Source organism: Cricetulus griseus, chromosome 5 (genome assembly GCF_003668045.3).
Source record: "Cricetulus griseus strain 17A/GY chromosome 5, alternate assembly CriGri-PICRH-1.0, whole genome shotgun sequence".
Lineage (NCBI taxonomy): Eukaryota > Metazoa > Chordata > Mammalia > Rodentia > Cricetidae > Cricetulus > Cricetulus griseus.
This window is the reverse complement of record NC_048598.1, coordinates 121,803,673-121,821,254: the sequence shown is the minus strand read 5'-3', so window position 1 is coordinate 121,821,254 and position 17,582 is coordinate 121,803,673. Positions and strand designations below refer to the sequence as shown.

General features: G+C 45.1%; 1 protein-coding gene across 6 annotated transcripts in view; it reads left to right on the top strand.

Moving 5' to 3' along the window:
- Nucleotides 1–3,369: 3,369 nt before the first annotated feature.
- Nucleotides 3,370–17,582, top strand: part of Pcnx1 (pecanex 1) — a 141,600-nt gene continuing 127,387 nt past the window's right edge. For 3 of the 6 annotated variants that reach the window (XM_035445621.1, XM_027418426.2, XM_027418425.2), the window contains exon 1: nucleotides 3,370–3,542. In XM_035445621.1, the coding sequence (XP_035301512.1) occupies nucleotides 3,390–3,542 (153 nt within the window). In that variant the 5' untranslated portion in view covers nucleotides 3,370–3,389. The remainder of the gene's footprint in view (nucleotides 3,543–17,582) is intronic. The other 3 variants (XM_027418428.2, XM_027418427.2, XM_027418429.2) reach the window with 2 other exon arrangements.

Here is a 17,582-nt window from a genome sequence, read left to right as displayed (position 1 = left end):
AGGAGAGGAAAGAGGATCTGGTCTCAGAAAAGACATGGATAGTTTTGGTTTTGGGTAGTTGGCAAGACACATGTGCCTTGAGGTTCAAGCAAAGGGACTGCCACCTAATAGACAGAGGCGTAGAATGGATGTCTCTGTCCCATGTGGGTTTGGGTAGAGTCATTACAGGCTTTTCCATGTTCAGCTTTGTCCCTTTCAGGACAGGAGAAAGCACCTGCTGTGGGTGTTCCCAGTCCTCAAGGGGCCTATGAGCCAGGCAGGGGCCATCAATTTAATAGGATCAGCTGAAAGATGAGCCAATGTCAGGGGTTGGTTTGGTAGTATGTCACGGGCTGCTAACTCTGACATGTTAAGTGTAACATTATTGATGACTTTTGTGCCTGGCTAAGAGTGTTAACATTTAGCAAATTAGATCTCTTTATTTTTGTCTTGCTCTTACATTTTAAGAGTATGACAGAGTGCATAACCTGGGCAAACCAGTTAACCTTTCTGTGCCCCTGTGGATAGCATAGGGAGCTTGTGGGAGCACTTATAAACATTTTAAAAGCTACAGATGAATGGCATGTAGGCTCCACCCCCTCCTGTGACTGAGTCAGTCATCTGGGAAGGTCAGCCTTTTCTACACCTTCTTCCAACCGCTAGTTAATTAGCATTCTTCTAAAATGCTCTACCAGTTCAGAACGAAAAGAGATGTTTCTAACTGCCCCCTTTAATGTTCTGGGCTTGCCCATCTTGTTGGCTCCTTTTCACCCAGAGACTATAGCTGTGTAATTTCCATCTGTAGATTCTGGGATTAAGCCCGAGATTATTGGACTGGGAATTAGGGTTTTACACTAACATCCAGGGGCCTCAACATAAGGCAAACCTACTCGGTGTGAAATTTTGTCTCAGTTCTAGGCATGAAGCTATTTTTCTTTTTTGGGGGTGTGTGTGGTAAGTTTCATTTCACCCATCAAATCTGGCTTTTGGATCCTTGTCTTGTTCTCCTCGAGCACCAGAATTTGCCCAGAACCTAAACTCAAGGACATGAATTTGGACCTGGAAAATCCCAACAGTGAGGCTGGGGCCTTGCAATAAGTGATACGTCTTCTCATTCTTGCCATGATTTCCTCATTTTTGCTTGCTTCCTTGAGCTCTCCAGGCAGCCTTGCAGCCGTCCCTTGGCTTCTCACACACTGGAGATCCCTGCTGCCGGCTGCCTTCCTGGCTTGCTGGGGGTTAGTTCTATATCCGCCACTTACTACTCTCCTCTGGTCCAGCTGGGTCTGCCTCTCATTCCATGGATGCATCCAGTTCTAGCCTCCATTCCTCCCAGTTTGCCTCACTGTATGACAGTTCATCCTTTCCCATTAAACCACAGCGGATGTTTGCTGGCGTGGAAACTGATGTGCTATTGGAATTTTATCCTTGTTTACATCTTCCTTTGTGTTGGAAAGCTCGGGAACGTGTCCAGTTTCTCAGGGAGCTTTCCTGTCTCCTTCAGGAGAAACAAAAGAATACTGTAACCGTCTTGTGCCTGTGAATCAAGCCATTGGGCCACTATTTTAATTATAATACTTAATTATTTCACCTTAATTTTGTTTTTTTAGACAGACATTTAAAATACGTGGATGTGAATTTATTCATACTTTTAAATTATTTTATATCGAACTCAGATAGCTTTATGATTATACAATAATAAATCAAAGTTGAGAGTGATGTTCTCCCTACCTGGTCCTTTAAATCCTCTGGAAGGCTTATTAAAACTTGCTGGGTCTCTCCCCCCCCAAACACCCTCAGGGTTTCCCTAGAGTTAATGTGAGAATTTCCATTTCTAAGTCGTTCTCAGGTGATGCTCCCCCACCTCCCTTTGAGAGCTGCTGACCACACTCACTCCTACCCCAGTGGATATGAAAAGCTCTCAGTCCATGCAGCAAAGATGAACGCTGACTTTAGCGCTCCCTGCCACTTACTACTTACGATAACCTGGGCAATCAGCTTGAATGGCACAGCCCTCACTGATAAAATAAGGATAGCCAAGGCATTGCCTTAAAGGGGTGTTGTGAAAGGTAAGTGAAACAGGCGTGAAAATAACCAACAATACAGTGGTATGACACCCGGAGGCATTGCAATGAGTTTTTAACCACTTTTTTAAAAAAACGTCATCAGTTGCTCTAGCTCACTTGCTTCCCCTCATTAACTATAGCAACTTTAATCTGGGGAAACAGAGTAAGTTTATTGCTACAATAAACTCAACCTTCAAACTCTTAAAAAAAAATCATCCAGTGAGATCAGACATACTTCAGAAACATTACACGGGGTCAAGAATGATTCCTAGGTTTCACAGCTATAAAAAGAGAAGCACAAGACCCTGTTCAAAGTTTGGGTGGAGTCGGTAATCACCCAGTTGAGATTCGCCCATTGATAAAAAATGGCTACTAGTCACAACACATGAAAAAGAAAAGTTGCGGTGCACACATAATTTTATATCTCTTGCAATTTGTATTAATTTATGCTCATTTGGGAGCAGTAAATGCTCCCTCCCATTTCTCGCTGTCCTCCTTTTTCTCACCCAAACCGCCTCAGGCTCAGTCAGAGGGCTAACACAGTTCTTGCTCAAACTGTGTGCACTGTTGTTGACTTTTCAGCTATGCTTCAGCCTCAATTCGTCCAGGCCGGCCGTGTCAATCTCAGACAGTTTCCCCCTAAACGTTTTTAGGTCTTGGACAGATGCCACACACGGCAGCCAGGCCAACATCTACCCATTCGCAGTCTGGAAGACCGTTCCCCTTTAAGGGCTGGTAACCGAGCTTGCTGGATGGGTCGTGCCCGGCGCAGTGGGGTCCCCTGGCACGTGCCCGCACCCCACCCCACCTCACCCCACCCCACCCCCACTCCGGCCTGAGGCCGCGTCTCTGCACACTGCTCCGGGCGCCAACAGGAGGCGCTCGCGCAACCGAGGCGCTGCGGGTACCGGTGGAGCCCGCTCCGCGGGCGGAGGAAGCGGGAGGAGGAGCCGGAGGGGGCGCGGCTTCTTCCGCGTCCTCCCCGGCGCTCGGTCGCCTGCTCCGCCAGGCCCGGGCTGGCGGCCGGCGGGGGTCGCGGCGGTGAGGCGGCGGCGGCGGCGGCGCTGGCGGGCCAGGCGCGGAGCTTGGAGACAAGATGGCGGCGACGCTCCGGAGCCTGGCCTCCTCCTCCTCCTCCTCGCCGCTCTCCGCCCCGCCGCTTGCCGCCTCCTCCGCCGTCTCTTCCTCTTCCTCGTGCGGGAGCACCAGCGAGCGCAGCGGCGCCGGGCCGCTCTCCGGGAGCTCAGGAGGGGGCTAGACCGGGCCGCGGGCGCGCAGGCGACGAGGCCGAAGCTGGGGCCGGGGCGGGGACGGCGGCGGCGGCGGCGGCGACGCCGGGTGGGGATGGGGTCGCAGACGCTGCAGATCCTCCGGCAGGGGGTGTGGGCCGCGCTCAGCGGCGGCTGGTACTACGACCCGCACCAGGCCACCTTCGTGAACGCGCTCCACCTCTACCTGTGGCTCTTTCTGCTCGGCCTGCCCTTCACGCTTTACATGGTGAGTGGGGGCGGGAGCGGGGGGTCCTCGGGGATCGCGTCCCTGTCCTCCCGGCGTGCGCCCCTCCTGGCGGCGGCGGCGGCCGACGCTCCCCTCCCCTCCCCCGCCCCTTCCCCGTCCCGGGTCTCCCCTGCTTTCAGCACCTCCCTCCCGCCGGTCCCCGGGCCGGGTCCCGCTTCCTCGCGCCTCGCGCGCCCGACTGCGTAAATTGCACCCGAGGCCTTCCCTCGGAGTCCCCGGTACTCCCCGGCCTCGGGCTACCTTCCTGCCTCCCTCCCCGGGACATCGCCGCCCGCACCTCGGCCCCGGCTGTGCGGAGCCTCGGGGGAGGCCGTGCGCGCTGCGCCTGGAGCCTCCGGAGTCGCGGGGTGTCCCGGCTCGCACTGGCTTCCCGTGCCGGGGGAAACCCCGGGCGGGCTCGTGCCTCTGCAAACCGCTGATCGGTTGGGTGCGGGTTCCATTCCTCGCTCAGCCCCGCGGCGAGGGGCAGTGGTGTTGCCAGGCCAACGCAGCGGGCAGCGAGCCGGGAGACACGGGAACCTGGCTGGCATTTCACCCATTTGTTTGCGTTGGTTCAAGGCCTCTGACGGTCAGGGAAAAGGAAAGTACCGCCTGTTGCTTGGTGCACCAGGGCCAGTCTCTCAAGTGTTTTTGGTGTTCTGAGAGTTTCCTTCTATAGCCGAGGCTGGCCCGAGACTCACTGTATTATAGTCCAGGCCTCGGGAATTACCGGGGATTACAAGCGTGAGCCACCTCTCCAGAGTATTTTTTTTAAAGGATGTTTTCCTGAAAGATGTTAGCACATTTCTAAAACAAAACAACACTGTATTTTAGGGTGGGACATTTGGGAAAATAAAGCTTTCACATTTTAAAGTAATTGGAAGGAAGGATAGTAACTCTTTATTTTCAGGGAATTCGTACTAACTTCGTGGTTCTTCAAGGAGCTAGAATGAAGGTGCTGGATTAGAAAATCCCGGAATAGGAGTATGATAAATGCCACAAATTAGGACAGCCTATTTGTCTCATTGCTCAGTATCACTAATTGGCAGGAACATGCCTTGGGGGATGGTGAGTGTGTGTGCTAAATGTCACATTGTCAAGCAGACTCTGATTTCTCATAGAAATGTGTTTGACGGGACTTACACGAGCTTAAAGGAGCTATTTTTAAAAATGCTGATGGCTTTTTACAGGGCTTGCTCAGTCTTGTCAAAAATCGGAAAGTGTATCACTAAACATTGTAATTTCAGTTCATTTTTAGTCGATCAGGTTCAATTTACATCAGTGTACCTTCCAGGAATAGGATATCGTTGGTGAGCACCTCCATGGCTTTGGTTGTGAGGCTCCTCAGGCTCATGGAGCTTTCAGAGCTGGCTTCTCTTGTGTCCAGGCAGGTGGTTTAAGACGAAGTGATTGTCGGGAGGTCAGGATTTGTTGCTGCTTGCTGTAAAGTTTGGCTGTAAGCCCCTTTGTCGAATTAACAGAATCACTGAAGACGCTAGGGGAATGAATGTCTCTGTTGAGACCAGCCTTCCCCAGTGCCTCTGCCCGGGTCGGTCCACACGCAGTGGTCCACGAGCAGTTCACCTGCTTAGTAGTCTTCCCAGCAGCTCATGTATTATTGCCACTGTGCCCTGGGCCGTCTGCACTGGGGAGGGGGGAATGGCTCTTCCCCACCAGATGATTATGGCTTGCTTTGGTTAGATTATTTCAGGTTTCGGGCTTGTGAGACTTTCCCTGATAAGTTACATAGCAGCTCCTGAATTCTTCTGCCTGCTTTCTAAATAACGTTTTCTGCTGGCTGATACATGTGCTTACTTAATGTTTTTGTCACCTTGTTACACTGTGTAAGCTAATAATAGACCACACGATCTAGCCAGGCGGGAGCTTCATTCTGTTCCTTGCTGTATTCTTAGGACTTGGAGCAGTGCAAGACACACAGATATGAGATGTTAAACAGATGATTAGAATACTACCAGGACTCACTTTCTTCTGTCTAGCCTGGAGATAATGAGCAGCAGCAAGCGTTAGAACTGTAGGGATTGATGAATGATCAGAATTTGTGGTCAGGGGAGTCAGCAAAGAGGACTTGTAGCATTTTAGGAAATGTGCTTGTGCTATCGTATTGAGGTAGATAGTGTGACATATCCAAATAGAAGCAAAATCCTGCCTTGTGTATTAAAATCTCACCCATGTGTTCTTCCAATAATAGTTGTAGGTGATGGTGATTTTACTGAGCACATGTGTTCAGGTTCTTAGCCCAGCTAAGAATCCTCACAAGGCTGAGCCACAGTGACTTGTTTTATTGCCTTAGGCAGATATGTGAACTGGGATATTTATACAGGACTTTTTGAAGCCAAAGTTCAGGGTCTCTGTAGGCGTGTGTGTGTGTGTGTGTGTGTGTGTGTGTGTGTGTGTGTGTGTGTGTGTGTGTGTGCATGTGCAAACACACACCCCTTTTCTGTCTCCTAGCTTTTGTAGGTCTTTCAAAGGGGTAAGTTAACAGTTTCTGCAGTTAAGTTATGGTTCTAGGTAGTGGAAATCAAGAAGAGCTTGCTGCTTATCTAATTGTCTTCTGTTCTCCTTGTGGACTCCTTTTATATCCTTATAAAGTTGATGGGCATGACTTTTTTTTTTGGAATAGGGTAGCTTATTTTATTGGGGGGAATGAAAAAGTTCACTGGATTAGGTGTTATTTTGATTTTTGAATCTTGGCCTTGCTGTTGATTGGTGTTCTTTGGACAAGATTATCTTCCTGGACCTTGTTGATGTGCTCATGTGTGACATATTTCATGAGTATTTTACAAGGAAATATTTATGAAATAGACTGTTCACCTTGAGAGTAGCCTTCAGTAAATGACATTTGAAAGAATGTCTAGTTAGAATTTTTCTCTATAATGCTGTATGCCTAGAAGAGATTAAGTAGATAGCCCTGAATTTGAGTGAAATCATTATTGTGACATATTGCTTCACATACAGCCATCTTCTGTAAAGAGTTAGATATCTAGATGATGAAATACACCAAAATGTATTTACATTAAGATAAGCTGGGGGTAGAATGCTTATCTAGTACACATGAAGCCCTGGGTGTAGTCCTGGGACCTGTCTCTCCCCAGTCTGTTTACACAAGAGGTTCTTAGAGTCTAGCGGTCATCAAACATTACTTGACAGTATTAAAAATGTCTACATGTATAAGCCTGTTTTGGTCAGAACATCTGGAGTGTGGTTATTCATTTATACACTATCTGCTAGGTAAGTTCAAAGAATATGATCAGTCTACTGGTAACTCTTAGCGTGGTTTTAACTTCTAAGTTGGAAGTCACATGTCTTCAGGACTGTCTTGAGGCATCTAAGAGTAATCATGTCTAAAACCATTCTGAGGCGCTTTAGCAATGCCTCAGTGGTTAAGAGTGCTGACAGCTCTTCCAGAGTGCCCGGGTTCCATTCTCAGCACTCCCATGGCAGTTCACAGCTGTCCAAAACTCCAGTTCAGGGAATCTCATGCCCCTTTCTAGGCATCTAAGGGCACCAGCCACACAAGTGATGCACAAACACGAAGGCAAGATACCATACACTTTAAATTTAAAAAAAAAAACCAAAAAACTATTCTTAATTTTAATTGGATGCTCCCATTCCAAAACAAACAAATGAAGAAGCTAATGAACAAACAGAGGAGGAGGAGATGAAACCTTTCCTCAATGTTGTGTATTGGTTAATGGTGTGGTAATGCACCATTCCCTTGCTCTTGCTGTACACACACACACACACACACACACACACACACACACACACATCCCTTAACCAAGTCTGCTGTCAAGAGTAGCTCAGCTCTTCTGTTCCCTTCCTGCTCTAAGCTGTTTTGTCTTCACTGTTTTTATATTGTACATAATAAATATATATATCTAAAGCAGTATACATAGCATACTGTTGAACCAGCCACCTAACTGATCTTTGGCATCTGTTCTTACCCCTTTACCACTCTTAGAATAAGCAGAAGACTTAAATCAGTTGTTGCCACTTCCTTTTTTATTTATTGTTTTAGGTTTTTTTCAGACAATATATTTTGATTATATTCTTTCCTTTCCTTAACTCCTCCCAGATCCTCCCCACCCACCGAAGTAAATGTTCTTTCTCTATCAAACAAAACATAAATCCCCCAAAACCAACAAACTGAAAACCAAACCAAACAAACAAAATCCCTCAAAGACAAAAAAAAAAAAAAAAAAAAAACCCAAAACAAAACAAAAAAACATCAAACAAAATAAGCATACACACAGAAAATGTGGTGTCCATTTTGTGGGCATGGGGCCTGCTATAGAGTGTGGTAATAATACCCAATATCACCCAGTATCACTGATTTTGCTCTCCCAAAAGGTATCGGTAACAGATTGCTTCTAGGTTAGGGGTGGGACTTGTTGCTCACTTCCCCTTCTCAGTGCTGGAATTTTATCCTGTTGACTCTTGTGTGGGTTTTTTTGCGTGCTGTTGTGGTCACTTTGAGTTCATGTGTGCATCAGCTCTGTTGTGCTTGGAAGATACTCTTTCCCTGGAGTCTTCCATAACCTGTAGCTCTTAAAGTCTTCCTGCCTCCCCTTTTGCACAAAGAGGAGGAGGAGTTCCTTCAAAACATCTCATCTAGGGCTAAGTGCTCCAAACTCCAAAGCTTCTCATTCTGCACACTGCCCAGTTGTGGGTCTCTGTGCTAGTTAGCATCTACTGCAAGAACAAGCTTCTCCGATGAGGGTTGAGCCATAGTGCACTTATCTGTGGAAATGGCAACGTCATTAGAATGTTCATTTAGCAGAAAAATAGTAGGTTTTCTAGGGTCTGTGACATATCTAGTCTCAGGTTCTTGGCTACTTTAGCAGTGTCACGTATGGGTTCTGTATTAAGGAGTGGGCCTTAATTTCGATTTTAAAAAGCAGTTGGTGGGCTGGCGAGATGGCTCAGAGGTTAAGAGCACTGGCTGTTTTCCAGAGGACCTGAGTTCAATTCCCAGAAACCACATGGTGACTCACAACCATCTGTAATGAAATCTGTTACCCTTTTCTGGCCTGCAGGGATACATGCAGGCAGAACACTGTATACATAATAAATAAATCTAAAAAAAAAGCAGTCGGTTACTTGTATAACATTTGTGCCACTGTTGCACCAGTGTATATTGTAGGTGTGTCGCTATTGTAGGTCACAGGTCATAGCTGGATGATAGTGATGATTGCTTTTCTCCTCCTTCCAGCACTATAAAGTTAGCCAGTACAAGTTAAGCTGCAGCTGGGCTCCAGCTCAGTTTCTCCATGTCCCATGACATAGTAGGTGCTGCCTTCAACAATAGGGTCTTACCAGGTTGTGAAGGATAACCAGTGGCATTGATAATAGCCTGCAATTTTTTTTCCCTGGGGGTGTCTGTGGGTCCCCTTTGGCCAATGACTTAACAAGATGTAACCCATTCCTAGTACTGGAGGTTTTGTTTGGTAGTGTAAGCTGTCTAGTTAAGGCCTTGTCTCCCCCATTATATGGTAATTTCATTCAATTCCTCTCTCTCTCACACACACACACACAACAAACACACACAGACACACAGACACACACAGACACACACACACACACACACACACACACACACACACACACACACACACGTTTCTACAGTGATAGGCTTCCATGAAGCTTTTCAAAGAGCATTTAGTGTTAGTTGTCTCTCCCCATATTCCCTCCTTCACCCTCCCCTCCTAACCTCCCCTCCCCTCTTAACCCTCCTATTGTGCCTTCTCCTTTATCTCTTTATAACTCCACATTTCCCTTCCTTGGCAGGCCCTCTCCCATGTGCTTCCTCACTACCTGGGATTATTTGGATTGAAACACATATCTAAAGCTCAAAAGCTAGCATCCCCTGAGAAAATGTGCAGTGTTTGTCTTTTGGGTCTGAGTTACCTCACATAGTGTGTTTGTACAGCTACTGTAGAAATCAGGGTGGAGGTTCCTCAAAAAGCTGAAAATGGATCTACGTAAGGTCTAGCTTTACCATCTTAGCACATGCCCAAAGGACTCTGTGCCTTACTACAGAGATACTTGATACTTGTTCATCCATGTTTATTACTGCTTTATTCTTAACAGCCAGAAATTGAAAACAGCCTAGCTGTCCATCAAGTGATGAATGGATAATGAAAATGTGGTACATTTACACAATGGAATATTAGCCAGCTGTTAAGAAAAGTGGATGGAGCTAGAAACAGTCACTTCTCCCATTTAACATCTTTGCATGATTTACCTTAGAGCTTAGAATAAAAATCAAACCTCTCTACCACGGCCACACTGCAGCCAGCTCTGCCTTTTCGTACTGTTTGTGCAGTTTCCCCTGTGCTAGAATCACATGGCCTCCTTCCTTTCATTTCAGCCCACTAAGCTGCTTCCTCTGGCAGAGTGTTGCACTCTCCCCTCTCTGTTCTCAGACTGATAGTTTGAGTATCTTCTCACAGAGGCCTATTCCTTTTACTGTAAACAGCATCTTATTTTCATCACTTCATCTTGTCAGATTCTTTCATGGTACCTCACCATCATGCATTTGTATCTTTGTCTACATGTTTGCTCTTCAGGCAGCTTTACTGCCACATGCTTTATCAATTTAGTGAGGGCAGGGGCCAGATATAATACATGTTCAGTGTTTTCTTTGAATAAGTATTTGTTGATTGAAAACTAATATACGTGAACCTTCTTTAGGTTGACCACCAAAACCAATCTGGAATAGTTGGGTGCAGAGCGGATATTTTAGGAGGTTGTCTTGTTTGGCAGAGTTAGTTTCTGTGGCTGCAAGTTAAAAATCAAATCCAGAAAAGTTGTAAGTCACTCAAAGTGCAGCAGTGTGTGGGTTTTGTGTGTACAGCCTTGTACAGTTATATGTATATAACAATATGTAAAGTAATATATTCTAAGTACCCTGTGGAGTGATTACGTTAATCTTTTTTTATTTTTAATTTTTTAAATTTTTTTATTTTTATTTTTTTTGGTTTTTCGAGACAGGGGTTCTCTATGTAGCTTTGGAGGCTGTCCTGGAACTTGCTCTGGAGACCAGGCTGGCCTCGAACTCACAGAGATCCACCTGCCTCTGCCTCCCGAGTGCTGGGATTAAAAATGTAGGTCACCACCACTGGGCTTTAATGATTATTATGAAATTTATGGTTCTGACTTTTCCCTAGTCACCTTCGTTATTCATTTGTATAGTTGATCTTTATCATCTGTAAAGATTTTCTTGAAGCCCTCAAGCCATTTCTTTCCCAAAGATTGAGAAATTTTAAAGATTAATAAAAACTCCTACTGAAGGGACCAGCCCCCCATTTCGGCAGCCATGACAGTAACACGTGCTCGCTATGACCTTGCCTTAGTCACTAGAGGTTAGGTGCCTGCCTCGTGACAAGGAACCAATCAGAAGTTAGCTGGTGGCACTATGCTTTACGGCTCTGGGTGTACTTTACGGACAAGCGCACAGCAATGACAAGCGCACAGCAATGATGCTCAGAGCATAGCAACCACCCTGGGAGGGCTTATGGGCCATAACAGCCAATTGGCCAGTCAACACAGGGCAAGTCCTCCAAGCCTGGAGGCACACCAATCCTGAGCCTGTGTGTACCCCTAGACACTCCCCTTATGCTGCTCTACAAGATCGCCCGGCAGCAGGTTCGAGGGGTCTTTGCTAGCCATCCGACATGGCGGGTGGGTGAAAGACCCGAGCTAACATGGGGTTAGCTGGTTAAAAAACAATAAAGCTTCATGCAGTTTGCATCAAGTTCTCGAATCTGCCTGGTGATTGGGGTGACCAAGGTCCTGGGCTAGGACCCCGGATTCCTGAGTTTTTCTGGGGTCTAACACTGCAGTGGTTCTTTTAAGATTGGGGTCTTTAGAGCCCTAGCTAGTAGGGGCTGAGGATATAACTCATTTGGCAGTATGCTTATGTAGGATAGTCTGATACCCCATGTTACAACACTGTAATCTAACACCATCTCAAGTTTAGGGCCATCCTGGACTACACAGAGCTTGAGCCAGCCTGAGCTATATGAGACCCTGTCTCCAGATAAGTTAATTAATTAAAACCAAACTCTCTAGCTAACGGGTGTGCTCAAATGCTTAGGAGTGATCAAAACATGCTCACAACTTAGTCCTAGTCATTGTTCAATTGCTGAGAAGACACACCGTGACCACTGCAACTTCTATAAGAGAAAACATTTAGTTGGGGCTGGCTTACAGTTTCAGAGGTTTAGTCCATTATCGTCATGGCAGCAGACATAGTGGCAAGCATGGCAGGCATGGCAGGCATGGTGCTGGAGAAGTAGTTGGGAGCTGACAAAGCATCCAGATATAGGGGCCTGTGGGGGTCATTTTTGCTTGTTGGAGGCAGGGTTTCTCTGGCTGCCCTGGCTGTCCTGGAACTCCCTATGTACACCAGGCTGGCCTTGAACTCAGAGATCCACCTGTCTCCGCCTATCTCTGCCTCCCAAGTGCTGGCATTAAAGACATGATCCACCACTGCCTGGCTTAGAATGACAAGGTTTGAATGTTCATAATGTGCAGAAAGCAAACCACCACACCAACTCTATAGGTATCGCCTTTAACAAGTAGACAGATACAGGGATACACAGAGGAAGGCATGGAACTCAAAACCAGAGTCTGAGTGGACAGTACTAACTTTTCTTTTCAACTCCTTTCTGAAAATTCTCATGAGTAAAATGCTGAAAATTTTAACTCGTCAAGTAAGTGAAGTGATAGACTTCCTGGTTAAATCTCTGTGTTCACAGGCTGGAGAGGAAACAGAAACTCATCTAGTTTCCAACAGTTAAATGATTTTATGGTTTACCGTGGTTTCTGAAACTGTGGAAAGTATTTCATAACATACAGGGGGCTCACAACAGCCTATAACTCCAGCTCCAAGGGATTTTGTGCCCATTTCTAGTTTCTGTGGGTGCCTGTATATTCATGTTCTCTCTCTCCCTCTCTCTCTTTCTCTCTCCCTCTCTCCCTCTCTCCCCCCTTCCCTCCCTTCCTCTCTCCTTCCTCCCTATCCCTCCTTTTCTCTCCCTTAAAAAAAGGGTCAGTTTGCTTTGCAGTGTTTCAGAACCTTCTGTTTTGACTGATGTTTCCATGAGAGAAAGTGATTTCTTAATAGTGCTGAAAGACCAGTGTGATGTGTTAAGAGTGTGGTAAACCCTTTTCTTGATTACAGGTCAAATACTTTATTTTCACTCTAAAAGACTGTAGGATGAATATTAAATATTATAGCTCTTTGGTCTAAATTCCTAGAAATAGGTATGGGTGAGTATTGATGGAGGAAGAGCTAAAAGTAGAGTCCATGTTGTAGGATCTGTGTAACCTGCATGAAGTACAGGGTGTTTTCTGTTGAAGTAAGGGAGGAGATGCAGAGGGTGTTCCAGGTCTGAACAGGATCCAGGTACCGAGTGCTTTCCTCTCGTGAATGGGAAAGTGAATTGACTATTGAAGTCGACTGTGAGCGGTATTGAGGGCATCTCTGAGACTGGAGAACTTGAGTTCAGAATGTTGAAGAGGAATGATCGGGAGAGACATGTGGGGTAAAAGTTATTATATGAAGTTATTGGCATATAAATACTGTGTTGTAGGGAGATCCTAAAACTAATTAAGATGGAAATATTGTTGGACAGACCTCTAAGACCCAATAGCATCTAAAAATGAACAAAGAAGGTAATAATGGCAAGAAATGAAGAGGAATAGAGCCAAACGAAAGAATATTTTGAAAACGATGGAGCAGTCAGTTTGCCAAGTTGGCCTCCATTAGCTGTGTCAAGAGCATGGCCCAGTATGCCTTCTTGTCCCCCTCAGCTCTGTCTAACATAGGGGGCATTGCTTTAAGCTACTTACTCAATGGAATTGTGAAGAAAACATTTCAGTAACATTTTTGTCTTTGATAATAAATTGCAAGGTGTTTTTCAATAAAGCTCTTTGCTGCACAGATATGCATTGCAGGGCAACTTTGATCTTTTTTTTTTCTTAGTTTTGTACTCAGCTGAGATTGTTTCATTATGTTATTTGATTAATTTGCTTTTCCCTGTCTCTGATTGTGGCTGGGGGAGGTGAGAAGCATTTGCTAGGTGTGTTTGGACACCTGGGTACAAGAGCAGGGAAAGCCAAGAACCCAGCAAACATTCTGCAGCCATTTCCTTGACTTTGTAAGTTGTGTAGGTGAACTTTACCAAAGCACAGTGGAGTGGGTGGTGGGATTCTGATTCCTTCAGGTGCCCCTGGGAAGCTGGGTGTGTGCATGTGTGTTCCTTGGTAGCACTGGGAAGCTTTAGCACTCCTGCTTGGTCCTCTGGAGCCTGAGCCCCTGCCTCTCAGAACTTGCACGGTTGATGCCAGACCTTCACTTTTTGTTAAGATAAGAAAGCAAAGAAAACCCAGGGGAAAGAAGCCATTTCCTTTTTGAGGTTTTTCGGGCGGGTGGTGGTGGGGGTGGGAAGAAAGTCCCATTCTGTAGAGCATTGTGTAAGCCAAGTAGAGCCCTCGGGGCCAGCTGATCTGTGAGCAGCCAGGAAACCTAGTCAGAGTTTGAGAAGCTGGACTCCTGGAGCCCACCCATCCTTCCTTTCCTCCCTTTCCCTCTTGTTACTCTGTTGTCTAGACATTGGCTAAACAGGTCCAGCCACCTGTTACCCTCCTTAAAGCTTTCCATTTTTGTATAATTGTAGGGTTATAGAAAAGGTATAATATAGTGCAATTTCTGTGTACCTTTCTCAGCTTCCTTTTATATCAAAATGTTGCATATCCACAATGTGTTTATCAAATGAAGACATTAGCTTTGGTGCAGAATATTAATGGACCACAGGTTTTGTGTGGATTTTGCCAGTTGCCATTTCTGCTCCAGGATCCATCCCAGAATTCTGTGCTGTATCATCTTTAACTCTCTTTTCCCTTAACAGGCTGGGATTGTAGTCTTTGAAGACTTGTGCCATTTATAACAATTTTCCAACTGTATCTTTTCAGAGATTTTATATTTGTGACAGATACATTTTACATGGACAGAGAGGAAGACCATTCTGAGTATTTTTGCACTGTGGACTACTGTCCTGTAGTACTAAGCTATTTGAAAGCAGACATTTAACACATGCAGAATTGTGCAAAATGAAGACTCCAAAATGAAAAGTCTCGATACCTTATTCTCGGCAGAGTGGGCACCTATATAAAGCCACTTATTTCTTAATCAATAAATTAGAGGTGATGAGACTAGGGTATGACTATTCTCTTCATTGTCCTCAAGTCTTTTTGTCTTAGATGTTTCATGCAGGAGGTAGTTCACCCATGTGGTGGTGGGGAGTGGGGGCAGTCCGCCTGTGCAGGGTGCTGCCGGTGGGGGGGTGGTAGTCCACCTGTGGGGTGTGGGGTGTGGGGGTGTGGGGTGTGGGAGGTGGTGATCTGCCCTTGCTGGGGGCATGGGGGTGGGATGGGGTGGGCTAGTGCGTACATGCAGGAGGGAGATGAGCTTGTGTGCCTATGCTGGTCTCAGTGAACTTTGTTCTTCGTGCTGTTCTGGTTTCATTACCTTCCTATCAGGCAAATGGATCTTTGTTCTGAGGAAAAGATTGTCATTAAAAGAATAAATGGGCCGGGTGTTGGTGGCGCATGCCTTTAGGGAGGCAGAGGCAGGCAGATCTCTGTGAGTTCGAGGCCAGCCTGGTCTCCAGAGCGAGTGCCAGGATAGGCTCCAAAGCTACACAGAGAAACCCTGTCTCAAAAAACCAAAAAAAGAATAAATGCTTTTGGGTATAAAGCTTTACTGTTATCAGGTATTCTAATGTTGTATATTCAGGGTAGTATTGAGCTCTTGGTGAGTTGCTTTTTAAATCTGAGAATATGATTTGTGCTGTAAGAGTACCATATTGGGAAAGTATCTGAAACAGTCAGAGGACATAAAAACAAGCTGTCAAGTAAGCACAGTTACCGTTTGCACTCAGCCCTGATTTCTTTCATGCACACTACACTACAGTTAATGCTGTTAGAGGTCATTTCCACAAGCATCTCTGACCTCATGGCAGAAACAAAGTGGACTTGGCAGGTGATAAAAGAGATTCTAAAATTTGTTTTTTCTTTGGCATTTTGGTAACATGAAATATGAACATGTTTTGAAAAGATAAAAAATATAGCTAATCTAAAAAGATTATGTATTATAAAAAAGATAGTTAAGTTTGTCTGCTATTCCATTATGGGTACAGCAATATTGAAGCATGTTATTGAAAAATAATTGTCTTAAAGATTTTCAAATGAACAGGAAAGTTGCAAGATGCTACATGATATCCATGCCTCCATCTAGATCCCATATGCACTTTGAAAGTCTTGTTTACTGGAATTGTAGAGCCAGTTTCTACACATGGTGCCTCACACAAGTCTATGGGACTCATTTGAAAAGATATTTTGAAAGGGCTTCATCTCCCATCTAAAGATCATCACAGTAGTAATACTCACATCTCCCTGAAAGTAGCTGACAGTCATTTGCTAAGATGACCATCTAGTCTGTGTCAGACTTGCCCAGTTATCTTTATAAATGCCATTTCTAGACACACTTCCCAGTCCAGGATCCAGCTAGATTTAACCTTGCTTTTCCTCCTAATTGACTTTTTAATGCAGCCGTACTTAGTGGTGCATACCTTTATTTATTTATTTTTCATTTTTTTAGTTTTGCTTTTAATGTGTATTGAATGCTTTGCCTGTATATATGTGTGTGTACTGTGTGCATGCCTGGTGCCCACAGATGTCAGAAGAGGTATGGGATCCTCTAGAACTGGAGTTTCAGATGGTTGTGAAGTGCTTGGGTGCTGGGAATTGATCCCAGGTCTTCTACAAGAACAGCAAGTGCTCTTAACTGCTGCTGAGCCTTCTCTATAGCCCAGTTTCCCAGGTAAAAGTCTAGACCAACTAAACTATTCTATTTCACAGGTTTGTTTCATTGAGCCACTCCCCTCCCCTCAGACAACATATATAGTGCCTGCAAACCTCAGCCATATTTTGTTGTCCAAAGAATTCTCATGTATAACATAATTCTCATTTCACTGTAGATCTCTTCTCCTTTGCCTTTGATTTAGTGATCTTTATTACTAAATGTCACACCGTTTTTGTGCACATCATTATACTTTGTCAGTGTCACTCAAGATCTCTTGTGTCTCCTTTGTATTCTTTAGACACATACATGTAGGTAACATCACACAGCCCAACTCCAGTCTTTAGTCCAGTCACTGACCTGTGGCTTTCAGCTAACTGTACCTGTCTGTTTTCCTGGCTATTTATCAGGGGAGGAGAATTTGAATTCTTTAGTGACATTTGAGCCTCTACTCTTGATTAACCCCTGCCCTCAGTTATTGTGGACCTCTGCTTTCTCTTTTCCAGGAGAGTAAAGTCTGTAGCACAGCACGGTTAGAGTGATGTTAGCCCTGGGATAAGTAAGGCAGACTGCATTTTGTTTTGTTTCCTTTTAACAGGGTTACACGTGTACCTTAGAAGAGTATTAGGGAGCTTTGCTGTTAATGTTGTGTTGATGTTGTTGTGTTGATGATGTTGTGTTGATGTCGAAGTTTACCATGACTGTTCTACTTGAGGATTGCTGGCCTATGGTGTAGGACTGTCTCCTGCACAATTATTCATAACATAGAGCAGTTATTAACTTTCTTTAAAATAAAATAACAAAAAATAATTTGTAGCTAGGAATTAATTTGTCCGAGGTCCTGTTTTGCTCCACTTCAATGCATCAATATTTGGGGGACAATTCTGGGCATGTGTGTTTTGGAAAAAAAACAAAAAACAAAACAAACAAACAAACAAACAAACAAACAAAAAACTGGCTAAAACAGAACTTCCTAAGTACACCAGCAGCAGAAGCCCTTGTGTAGTTGAGGTTTGCTACTCCTAGGCTTACCCTGGGAGGTCTGTTACTTGTGAGTTCTTCCTGCTTATCCCTTTAACTCAGCTCCTTTTCCAGCCCAGATAAATAACCAAAGAACTTGATTCTTGCTACGGTGTAAAATCTTGTTACTC